Source organism: Euleptes europaea, chromosome 13 (assembly GCF_029931775.1).
Source record: "Euleptes europaea isolate rEulEur1 chromosome 13, rEulEur1.hap1, whole genome shotgun sequence".
Classification (NCBI taxonomy): Eukaryota; Metazoa; Chordata; class Lepidosauria; order Squamata; family Sphaerodactylidae; genus Euleptes; species Euleptes europaea.
The window spans coordinates 55,444,645-55,456,790 of NC_079324.1; the positions used below are offsets into that span (position 1 = coordinate 55,444,645).

General features: G+C 48.0%; 1 protein-coding gene across 1 annotated transcript in view; it reads left to right on the forward strand.

Moving 5' to 3' along the window:
• The window catches only part of GALNT9 (polypeptide N-acetylgalactosaminyltransferase 9), a 180,467-nt gene that overhangs the window by 104,886 nt on the left and 63,435 nt on the right, over positions 1–12,146 (forward strand). Inside the window, exon 6 of the mRNA XM_056859407.1 lies at positions 1,555–1,672. Coding sequence (XP_056715385.1) covers positions 1,555–1,672 — 118 coding nt within the window. The remainder of the gene's footprint in view (positions 1–1,554; positions 1,673–12,146) is intronic.

Below are 12,146 nucleotides of genomic sequence, written 5' to 3' on the forward strand. Positions count from 1 at the left end.
CTGAGAAGTAAGATTGCCAGGTCCCTCTTTACCACTGGCAAGAGGTTTTTGGGGCGGAGCCTGAGGAGAGTGGGGTTTGGAGAGGAGAGGGACCCCAAAAACCTTCCACCAGTGGCGAAGAGGGATCTGGCAACCCTAGCACTAGGAAAGGGTCAGAGGGCTGATTGAAGCCTTTTAAAAGTGGTTTACGTTTGTGTGTGTTTTTTTAATTGGAAAAATGGCTATTCCTATTGATTTTAATGGAGTTCTGGATATTAGGAGAATCTGGATTTTCTAAATTCTGAATCTGATGGATTCTAAGTCTGAATCTGGACTTTGGTGCTAGTGTACATACCTATCAAAAAAGACCTCTGGATCTAAGCACAAGCGAAGCTGCACAAACTCGGTTGCAACTTCCTTTGGAATTCATTCACTAAAGTTTATTTTAAAACTCTGAGCGATAATATTTTTAAAAAAGCCATTACAAACCATAATAGACTTGGCAGGGGACTCTCTGATTCGATTTATCAGCTCCCCATGTGATTTTTTTTATTTTTTATTGAACACAGGGGAAATTGATTAGAATGTTTGTTGAGTGTTGGTGAAATATTGTTTTCCCGGTAAGAAAGCTTCTGTGTTTTGGTTGTTGTTTTTGTTTAAAGGCAGTATTAAAAATTTCATTAGGGGAAGTTGTACAGCCGGAGTCTAATAAAGGAATAAATTGAATGATTGTGCAAATAAAAAAAGTAATCACTTTCTAATGCTCTTATTATTTTCTTCTTTTTGCCGGCTATAAGGGTTGTGTGTGTTGCTTTTTTGTGGCTTTCCTTTTTAGCTTCTGTGCAGCCTTGCAAAGATTGCACACATGTGCAAGCCAATTCGCAGAAACCATCTAAACCTTTGTGCCTTTACAATAATGCTGGCAGGGAGGGCCATTAGAGGCAGAACATATGCTCTGCGCAGAGAAGGTCCTAGGTTCAATTCCAGCATCTTCTGTGACAAGAGTTTGAAGGAGCAGAGTTGGAAAAGCTTAGGAGCCTCGAAAGCCATTGCCAGCGAAAGCAGATGGCACTTAGCTAGAGGGATATAAAAAAATACACACACATTAACAGCTCATAAATTGATCTAGATATTAGGAAGAATTTTCTATCAGTTAGAGCGGTTCCTCGGTGAAACTGAACAATTTTTCTTTAGGTGTTTACATCATAGAATTGTTGAGTTGGAAGGGACCACCAGGGTCATCTAGTCCAACCCTCTGTGCAATGCAGGAAATTCAAGACTACCTCCCCCACACCCACCCAGTGACCCCCTACTCCATTCCCAGAAGATGGCCAAGATGCCCTCCCCCTCATGATTTGCCTAAGGTCATAGAATCAGCATTGCTGACAGATGGCCATCTAGCCTCTGCTTAAACAACTCCAGGGAAGGAGAGCTCACCAGCTCCCGAGGAAGCCTGTTCCACTGAGGAACCGCTCTGACTGTTATAAAATTCTTCCTAAGGTCTAGATGGAAACTCTTTTTGACCTAGGTACATTGCTGTAACCCCTTTGTCCTTCTTCCTTTCCTCACCAACAGGACACCAGCCATGATCGGCTGTTCATTTGTGGTGGACAGAGAATACTTCGGTGAGATTGGGCTGCTTGACCCAGGCATGGAGGTTTACGGAGGCGAAAACATTGAACTTGGAATGAGGGTGAGTGGCAGGTTATTGGCCTCATGATCTTTCAATTGTTCCCATGTAAGAACTCCAAAAATAAATACTTTTTGTAGCATTTATGCCAGTGAATGAAGAAGGCACTCTGCTCCTGTGCTGTGGACCGATTCCCCTGATAAATTCTGACTTACCGCCAGAGCATTACTTCTAGCTGCTGCTTAGAGGAAGGCAGGGCAGCCACCCGAGATGTGTGCATCACACTTGATTCTTGGTGCGGCAGCCCAGGGCCGAAATGTACTTTGTGCGCCTAGTCGAAGCCCTGGCACTCCGCAAGACACTGAAAAGCGGACTCCGAGCTGGGAGTAGTCCCAGAGGGACTGGTGCGGAGGGTAGCAGCGCCACAGAAACGGTGGAGAAATCCCCCCGAGATGCAGCAAGATACGGCTGACTCTCAAATTGGTGCCAGGTCGTCGCAGCAGCTACATTTGGGGCCTGTCAGCTTTCATCCGACTCCCCGGCATGTACCGGTCTTAGCATACTCAAGCCTGTTTGCCGTGATTTTTCAGAGCTGGTCTTTGGAGGTAGACGGATGCATCAAGAGTTAGCATCTTTGTATGAGAAAGGATCTGGGCGCTGAAGAGATGTGAGGCGTCGCTACTCTTTGGGGGTTGGGGGGTCAGGAGTTGTGGCACAACCTTCTTCGCTAAAAGGTTTGCCACGTTTAGTTTAGGGACAATTTTGAATTTCTCATCCTTCCTTTTTCAGCCCATTCCTTTATTTGGTCTTGTCCTTCCTTTGTGCAAATTGCACCAGGAATCATTCCCTTTGCACTATTCTCTGTTTTCTTGCACTATTCATGCATTTCCCCACATTATTTCAATGTTAGTATTATACCTACATCGTATGTATAATTGATATACATTGTATATAGGAATGCCAACTCCAGCTTGCAAAGTTCCAGGAGATTTTAGGGCTGTGGATGCGTAGGGAGGAGTATGGGAAGAGTAGAGAGCATCCAGTGTAAATTTTCATTGTCGGCCCAGGTTTTTCAGTGCCTTAGAAGCAGCTTCTCTGAATGCTTGTGATGTACTTTCTGCTCTTCTTTCCCTTTTCTGCTCTTTTTCTGCTCTTTGTTCCCTCCAAATATATCTGGAGTCAGAGGAGGGGGAAGGGATGGGAAAAGACAGACAAGAAAAGCTGGGGATCTTAGATAAATTATCGTCTTCAGCTGGCTCTGCCCCCTGACCCCAATGAGTCCCATCCCTTGACCCCTCACTAGTCCTGTCCTTGGGTGGGTAGTTCCTAGGGGGTGCCAGTCCCATTTCATCCCACTAATCAAGATGAAGTGATGGACCCATAAGCCCAGACCCTCATGGATCTAGAGGTAATTCCTGGTTGTTGTCTCCATTATGGCAGGTGGTGAGAGGTAGAGGCTCTTCACACAGCTTTGTCTGGGGAAGCAGAAGCATTTTGGCTGAGCTTATCAGTGACCCAACCCTATGCTCTTTTCTGTTTTTTCCAGAGGAAAAGAACATTCCTTCCTCCTCCTCCCAATGGAGCCCCGCAGATAGGGTTGCCATCCTCCAGGTACTAGCTGGAGATCTCCTGCTATTACAACTGATCTCCAGCCATTATAGGTCAGTTCCCCTGGAGAAAATGGCCGCTTTGGCAGTTGGACTCTATGGCATTGAAGTCCCTCCCCTCCCCAAACCCCACCCTCTTCAAACTCCACCCCAAAAGCCTCCAGCCGGTGGTGAAGAGGGACCTGACAACCCTACCCGCTGATCTCCTAGAAATGCCACTCCTGGGGTGGGGGAGGGGAGAGGGGACCCTTAGGAATAGAGTTGCCAACTCTGGGTTGGGAAATGCTTGGAGATTTGGGGGTGTAGCCAGGGAAGAGCAGGATTTGAGGTGGGGTATAATGCCATAATTCTCCAAAGCAGCCATTTTCTCCAGGGGAACTGATCTCTGTGGTCTGGAAATGAGTTGTAATTCCCAGAGATCTCCAGGCACCACTTGGAGGTTGGCAACCCTACTTAGCAACAGCACAAGGAGCAAATTGGGGGTCTGCAGCAGGAAGAGGAAATTGGTAGAAATTATTCCACTCCTTCCATTAGCAGAAAATACAGTCTGGATCCAACCTATGGTCTCCCACCCACCCCCTTTTTTTTTACTTAATAAAAAGCTGCACTTCACTGAGTGAGAATAATGCAGTGCTAAAAGAGCTTAGGGGTGTGTGTGGGGGGAGCCAAAAGAGGAGAACTCAACCTTCTTCGTAAATCACTATTTAATCCTTTAAAAATCCTTTACAAATTAGCATTCCGTTCATGTTAAAAGAAACCGGATTATGCCGGAGGGCTTGAGATAGATTTTTGTTATCTCTGATAAACCTTTTGTTGAACTCATTTTCATCAACCGGAATCAAGAAATCCCATGCTGTTAATGAGCTTGATTGGGGCAGAATATTGCCTTGTGACCCTGCTAATCCTCTTTAAGCGATATCCATTATTACAAAGGTGTTTCCCCCCACCCCCAGGAAATTTCATGAATAGGGCTGCCAACCTCCAGGTACTAGCTGGAGATCTCCTGCTATTACAACTGATCTCCAGCCGATACAGATCAGTTCCCCGGGAGAAAAGAAATTCACCTCCCCTTCCAGGAAAAAGAAATTCACCTCCCCTTAACAATGCCGCTAAAAATTTGCAGAACTGAATTTAGCTTTCTGAGAATCGTATCTTTTTAGGGTTTCCAACCTCCAAATAGTAGCAGGAGATCTCCTGCTATTACAACTGATCTCCAGCTGATAGAGATCAGCTCACCCGGGGAAAATGGCTGCTTTGGCAATTGGACTCTATGGCATTGAAGTCCCTCCCCCAACCCTGCCCTCCACAGGCTCCACCCCCAAAACCTCCCACCCGTGCTAAAGAGGGACCTGGCAACCCTACATGGGACTCCAGGCAGCATACATAGAATTCCCAAGGAGCGTCCCATCCGGGTACTGACCAAACCTGGTCAGAAGTTCTGCATAGCTTCACCAAATTCATTGTATCATGTGGTGAAGAGGGACTTGGCAACCCTATATCTTCTCTGTTTGTCAAGCAAGTTGCTAGGCCTTATGGATGCTGGAAGAGGCATTCAAAACACAGAGGGATGGCTGAATTACATTGTTCAATGGGTCCGACTTCGCATTGCAAAGTTGTCCCGTCCCCCCACGAATAGCAAAAGTGGAATACATTGTGCATGCTTATGTAACTGGCTTGCATCATTTATACAGTGTATGCCCATAAGATGAAAATTCCTTGCAGTGGCACATTCCCACTCCCACGCCGCCTCAGAGGGTTAAGGCAACAGAAATCAATAGCGCTAACAGACTGTGCGTTATTTACTCCCCGACTCATTAAAGATCTGGAGTGTTTTATAAGCCATCCAGAAGCCCCCTTATTAGCAGGTGCTTTGGATTCTCTTGATTGTTTAGAAAGGGAGCATATAAACATTAAAAGCCTTCTTTATGATTTGACCTAATAGGAGGAATTTATGAACCATCTTTTTACAACGGAGCAGTTAATCATCCTGGTAAAGATCTTTCCCCGTCAGCTTATGAGAAGGAGAAATGAATTGGTTCTCTCCAGATTCTTTTCTCTGAGCAGGGAGCCATCCTGGTCCAGGGTGGAGTGAGTTGTACCTGGGAGGCCAAGGTTTAAAGGGCAGGAGAACTCCAAATGTCCATTCCTGGGGTGGGAAGGGCATGGGGGTGCCAGGCCAAGCCTGGCAACTGGCAGGAGGGTTGGGGGCAGGGGGCATGTGCAACATTGGCGAATACATCACTTCTGGGGGAAGCCTGGAAGTGACATATGGCAGTTCTAGGAATTGCTGGAATCTTACCAAACCTGTCAGGTGAGATAGGCTGAGAGTATGTGACTGGCCCAAGGGCACCCAGCGTGCTTCTACGGCAGAGAGGGGATTCGAACCTGGGTCCCCCAGATCCTGGTATGACACTTTGCGACACCATACTGGCTCCTGTACATTACTGCTGTGTTGTGGCTCAAAAAAATGAGATGCTGAAATCTGCAATACTTTGGTCTCTTCCTGTTGGACAGAGCCCAGCCCAACAATGCATACCTGTTCTCTCCAGGATCAGAGGGGCATGCCTAATATATTAGGAGCTGTGGAACACAGGCAGGACAATGCTGCTGCAGTCGTCTTGCTTGTGGGCTTCCTAGAGGCACCTGGTTGGCCACTGTGTGAACAGACTGCTGGAGCTGGACTTGATGGCTCTTGGTCTGACCCAGCATGGCTTTTCTTATGTTCTTATGTTCTTAATAACACTAACAAAATGTGACTCAATATAATTGGTGGTGGAGCTGGCTGTGATTGGCTGGGCAATGCTAGGGCACTGCCAATACCCTGCAGTATTGCTGAAATGTGGTGTTGGAGGCGAGTTTTACGGATACCGCAGACCGCCAAAAAGACAAATAAGGGGGGTCTAGATCAAATCAAGCCTGAACTCTCCCTAGAAGCTAAAATGACTAAACGGAGGCTATTGTACTTTGGTCACATTATGAGAAGACAAGGGTCACTGGAAAAGACAATCATGCTAGGAAAAGTTGGAGGCAGCAGGAAAAGAGGAAGACCCAACAAGAGATGGATTGACTCAATAAAGGCAGCCATGACCCTCAGTTTGTAAGACCCGAGCAAGGCTGTTAAGAACAGGAAATTTTGGAGGAAATTGATTTATAAGGTCACCATGAGTCGGAAGCAACTTAACAGCATTTAATATGCCCACACGCGTTGCTGATCCACCATCATGTGTTTCCCCGTCTCATTTCCACCTCATTGGCTGCCAGCGGTGGGAGCGATGTGATACGGTCGCAAGATAGGCAACAGTGCATAAAGTTAACGTCACAGGGCTGCCGCTGAAAATGGCAGTGTGGTGTTGAGGGTGTTGCCTTGATTGACTGGTGCCTTTCAAAACCACTGGATGTCACTGACATCCAGGTATCTGCCAGGCAGTTTTGTTCTTAAAGTAAGCTCTTTGTCGTTTCAGTACTTCATGGTTATCTCAGATTTTAAAAAAGAAAAGAAAAAAAGAATAGGCCAGCTTTGCTTTGTACTTGATTTGATTTTCCTGCTTAAGAATAAGGAGATTTCATGCTCTTTTGAACACTCGCTGTGTTTTTTAGATGAGGTCCCCCTTCTACCGCAGTCACTTATAATAGCTTCACAGTTTACCTACGATGAATTTAAACTCTGAACTGTTCCCTTTGTTGCATTAACTGATAATGGAGCCGCTTCTGAAAGGCTCCTCGCGCTCCCAGATCAAATCCCATACATTTGAAAGTAAGGTCACTGTCTCCTATTAGGTTTTGAAGGCAGGCAAGTCACTCCCATGTTTGCAAAGATGTGCAGACGCTTTATCGGCATGAGTAATGCGCCCATCTGGCTCCCCTGCGGGCTGCTGAACTGCAACGCCAAACGTTTGTTCACAGCACTGCAAGTGATTCTGAATTCTTCACCTCTTCTGGGGAGCGAACGGTTCAAACTGTTATGAAATTGCATGTAGGTCTACCTGTCTCCCAACTCGGCTGCTTCTGGAGAGCCAGCATGGTGTAGTGGTTAAGAGCGGTGGTTTGGAGCGATGGAGTCTGCTTTGGAGAACCGGGTTTGATTCCCCACTCCTCCACTTGAGCGGCGGAGGCTAATCTGGTGAACTGGATTTGTTTCCCCACTCCTACACACGAAGCCAGCTGGGTGACCTTGGGCTAGTCACACTCTTTCAGCCCCGCCTACCTCATGGGGTGTCTGTTGTGGGGAGGGGAAGGGAAGGTGATTGTAAGGTGGTCTGATTCTTCCTTAAGTGGTAGAGAACGTTGGCATATAAAAACCAACTCTTCTTCTGATGTAGTGTTGGATGAGGACTTGGGAGATCTGGGTTCAAATCCCTATTCTACCATGAAGCTTTGTGGGTGACCTTGGGCCAGTCACTGACTCTCAGCCTAACCTACCTCACAGGGTTGTTGTGCGAGTCAAGGGGGAACCATGTAGGCTGTACTGAGTTGTAGTCTAAGTATAATGCCATACAGTCTACTCTCCAAAGCAGCCATATTTCTCCAGGGGAATTGGTCTCCGTCATCAGGAGATCAGTTGTAATTCCGGGGGATCCCCAGGCCCCATCTGGAGGTTGGCAGTCCTAGGCAGACCTGAGTTCAAATCACCCTTTTGCAGTGAAGATAGTGATCCAGACAGAGCCTAATCTACCTTGCAAGCTTGCTGTGAGGATCGGATGGAAAGGAGATCTTGTATGCCAGAGTGAGCTCCTGGCTGGGGAGAAAAAGCAAATGAACATGGATTTCCCCACACACTCTGACAGTTAGCTGTAGTTGCTAGGGACAGGACTAAGGTTGCCAACCTCCAGGTAGCACCTGGAGATCTCCCGCAATTACAGTTGATCTCTAGATGACCAAGATCCATCCCCCTGGTGAAAATGGCTACTTTGGAGGGTGGACTCCATGGAATTATACCCAGCTAAGGTCCCTCCCCTCCTCAGATCCCACCCTCCCCAAGCCCCCCCCCCCCAAATCTCCAGGTATTTCCCAACCCAGAGCTGGCAACCCTAGACAGGACCCTTTTTGCCAGCTCCTGCTAGAGGCAACCTGAAACCAAAGTGGGCATGCAACAATAAAACATCCCTGAGCGTTACGCTCTTTTCTTGAGTATGTGGCTGGCGAGAGGCTGTCCGCACACACATTCGCACAAACAGAAGTTCCAATCTAGCAAAACTCTCGGTGCCTGCAACCCACCCTGCTTCCTGTTTTCTAAAACGAAAACCACGAGGACAGACCATTTCCAACCTCTCCTTGGGATCTCTTACTTCGGCCCCTTTCCACAGCCGTGCTTCTCGCCATCAAAAAGTGTCCTGTGCCACCGGCAGGTCTGCGTAGGCGTTCAAAGACACCTGGAAGGGAGGGAAAGCTTTTGAGGACGGGAACTCGCTTCCTGCCGAAGATTGCCTGTGGCTGACCTTCGCTTCACTCCGAGGGACAGGTTCGTTCGAGGAGCTCCTTGAGTGTCGTGTGCCAGTCGGTGAAAGAGACTGAAGAACAAAGAGGGCAGGCCAATGCTGCAGAAACCGACTGCGTGCGCCAAGCCCTAAGCAGCGGCCGATAACGAAGGAGAACAGTTTAATAATGTTGTTGTCCGTAAAAGGGATGCTCCAGTCAAACAGGAATGGTACTCTACTAAACTCTGGGTTTCAACGAGATGGTTAAATAGCGATTTCTTTCTGAGGCTCCAGGCAAGAGCTGAGCTGTTCATTCAGTCAAATCACATCCCAAGCCCTTTCTGAACTTGGGTTCAGGCTTTCATTTTGAATCCTCACACATGTGTGCAGTTCTGGAGGCCTCACTTCAAAAAGGATGTGGACAGAACGGAGCGGGTGCAGAGGAGAGCCACGAGGATGATCAAGGGGCCTGGAGACCAAGCCCTGCAAGGAAAGGCTGAGGGAGTTGGGAATGCTCAGTCTGGAGAAGAGGAGGTTGAGGGGGGACATGGTTGCTCTCTTTAGGTATTTGAAGGGCTGTCACTTAGAGGAGGGCAGGGAGCTGTTCCTGTTGGCAGCAGAGGATAGGACTCGCAATAATGGGTTTAAATTATGGGCAGAAAGGTAAAAAGGTAGAGGTCCCCTGAGCAAGCACCGGGTCATTCCTGACCCATGGGGTGACGTCACATCCCGACGTTTCCTAGGCAGACTGTGTTTACGGGGTGGTTTGCCAGTGCCTTCGCCAGTCGTCTTCTCCTTTACCCCCAGAAAGCTGGGTGCTCATTTTACTGACCTCGGAAGGATGGAAGGCTGAGTCAACCTTCAGCCAGCTACCTGAAACTGACTTCCGTCGGGATCGAACTCAGGTTGTGAGCAGAGCTTGGACTGTGGTACTGCAGCTTACCACTCTGCGCCATGGGGCTCTTAGGGTGGAAAGGTACCGGCTAGATATTAGGAAAATATTTTTAGCAGTAAGAGTTGTTCGACAGTGGAATCGGCTGCCTAGGGAGGTGGTGAGCTCCCCCTCACTGGCAGTCTTTAAGCAGAGGCTGGACAAACACTTGTCAGGGATGCTCTAGGCTGATCCTGCATTGAGCAGGGAGTTGGACTAGATGGTCTCTATGGCCCCTTCCGACTCTATGATTCTATGGTTCTAACATCACTGAGTGACCCCTAAGTTCTACCATTATGTCAGTGGAAGAAAAATTAAGTTCAGGTTTCAACGTATTTCATTGCCATTCCTCCCACTTTGAGTTTTGTTGGGGGTAAAAGCAAAAAACCCATGCATCCAGCCCCTTAAGACAGCGCCGCTGTCCCTGCGCCCCTATCTGAAGTTCAGGGTTCTGTTTTTGAAGCCTGCCTGATGGTTTTGCTGACGCTGAGCAGCCTGGCCCCAAGGCCTCCGATAAGATAGATCTCTCGGGCCTCCTCAAAGATGCTGACAACTTGTCTCCACTTAGCAGCTGTTCAAGGTCAAATGGGACTTCTAAAATATGAGCAAGTGTCAGTCTTTGCTGCAGCATCTGTCCCTGGCTTTTGGACGACTGTCAGGTCCCATGAATAAATTAACCGTGATTTGGTGCAATGTATTGTGGAGGCCCCTGGATTTGACAAGTCAATATTAGAAGAGCACAGAATGGTGCAGTGGGGAGGGGAGTGAAAGAGGGAGGGGCCGTGGCTCAGTGGTCGAGCATCTGCTTTGCATCCAGAGGGTCCCAGGTTCTGGCCAAAGCATCTCCAGTTAAAGGATTAGGTATGTGGAAGACCACAACTTGAAACCCTGGGAAGCCATTAGTGTTCTTTGCATATTATAGCAAATGTACACACACCCTGTGTGCATGTGTGTACATATCATAGAGTTGGAAGGGACCACCAGGGTCATCTAGTCCAAACCCCTGCACAATGCAGGAAATTCAAGACTACCTCCCCCACACACCCCAGTGACCCCTACTCCATTTCCAGAAGATGACCAAGATCCCCTCTCATGAATTGCCAAAGGTCAACGCAAACCCCTACTCCATGCCCGGAAGATGGCCAAGATGCCCTCCCTCTCATGATCTGCCTAAGGTCAACACAAACCCCTACTCCATGCCCAGAAGATGGCCAAGATGCCCTCCCTCTCATGATCTGCCTAAGGTCAACACAAACCCCTACTCCATGCCCAAAAGATGGCCAAGATACCCTCCCTCTCATGATCTGCCTAAGGTCAACACAAACCCCTACTCCATGCCCAAAAGATGGCCAAGATGCCCTCCCTCTCATGATCTGCCTAAGGTCAACACAAACCCCTACTCCATGCCCAGAAGATGGCCAAGATGCCTTCCCTCTCATGAACTGCCTATGGCCAACACAAATGAAACTGGGGACAGGTACCTGGACAAATGCATGGTTTATATCACCCTTTGAGCTGTAAAAGCATTTAATGTAACATGAGAATTACTGTTCACATGAACACATGAAGCTGCCTTCTGCTGAATCCGACCCTCGGTCCATCAAAGTCAGTAGTGTCTACTCAGACCAGCAGTGGCTCTCCAGGGTCTCAGGCAGAGGTCTTTCACATCACCTACTTGCCTAGTCCCTTTAACTGGAGATGCCGGGGATTGAACCTGGGACCTTCTGCATGCCGAGCAGATGCTGTACCACTGAGCCATGCCTCCTCCTCAGTTGTTGAAGGAATCTTTATAGGGCAATTGGAGAATATGTTCAGGCTGATATTTGCAAGAGTCTAGAGGAAGCCTGGCGCTCACCTGGCAGAAGTTGTTCAAGGAACCAGATGAAAGTGCGTGAGGCCTCAGGAGGCATAAGAGTCACAGCTCTTTGAATGCCAGCCCAAAGGAATCTTGGGGGATTTACACTTACGGGTCAGAGAGCCGGCACAGACTTTAGCCAAAGTGGCGGCGCAGATTACTAAGGGATTTCTTATTCCCCAGCCTGCCTTCCGAAATGTTTCTCACTTTCCCACTCCTAGTTCCTCTTCGCTTTCAAAAACGGAGCACATTTCATTCCATAATTCTTGCCGATGAACTGGGACAGGCCGCGACTGTCATTTTTTAAAAAGTTCAAAATGCGGCAAAGACGTGAATTTTCTAAGGTTAATTGTTCAATTAATTTTAAGCATTTAAATCCTGCTGTTCAGACCAATTTGGGCCCTGGAGGTGGTGAACAGTTTAAAAATACAATGGTTTGCCATTGCCTGCCTGGATTTCTTTGGTGGTCTCCCATCCAAGTGCTAACCGTGGCTGACCCTGCTTCGTTTCTGAGATCTGATGAGACTGGGCCCATCCTGGTCAGGACTTGAACACAGTATATATGTGGAAACAGCAGGTTTGCTGTTGTTTTATAAAAAGAGGGTCAGTAAGAGAACACCAGGTGAAACAGTAAAGGCGGGGAGTAGGGCTACCAGGTCCCTTTTTGCCATCGGTGGGAGGTTTTGGGGGCGGAGCCTGAGGAGGGCATGGTTTGGGGAGGGGAGGGACT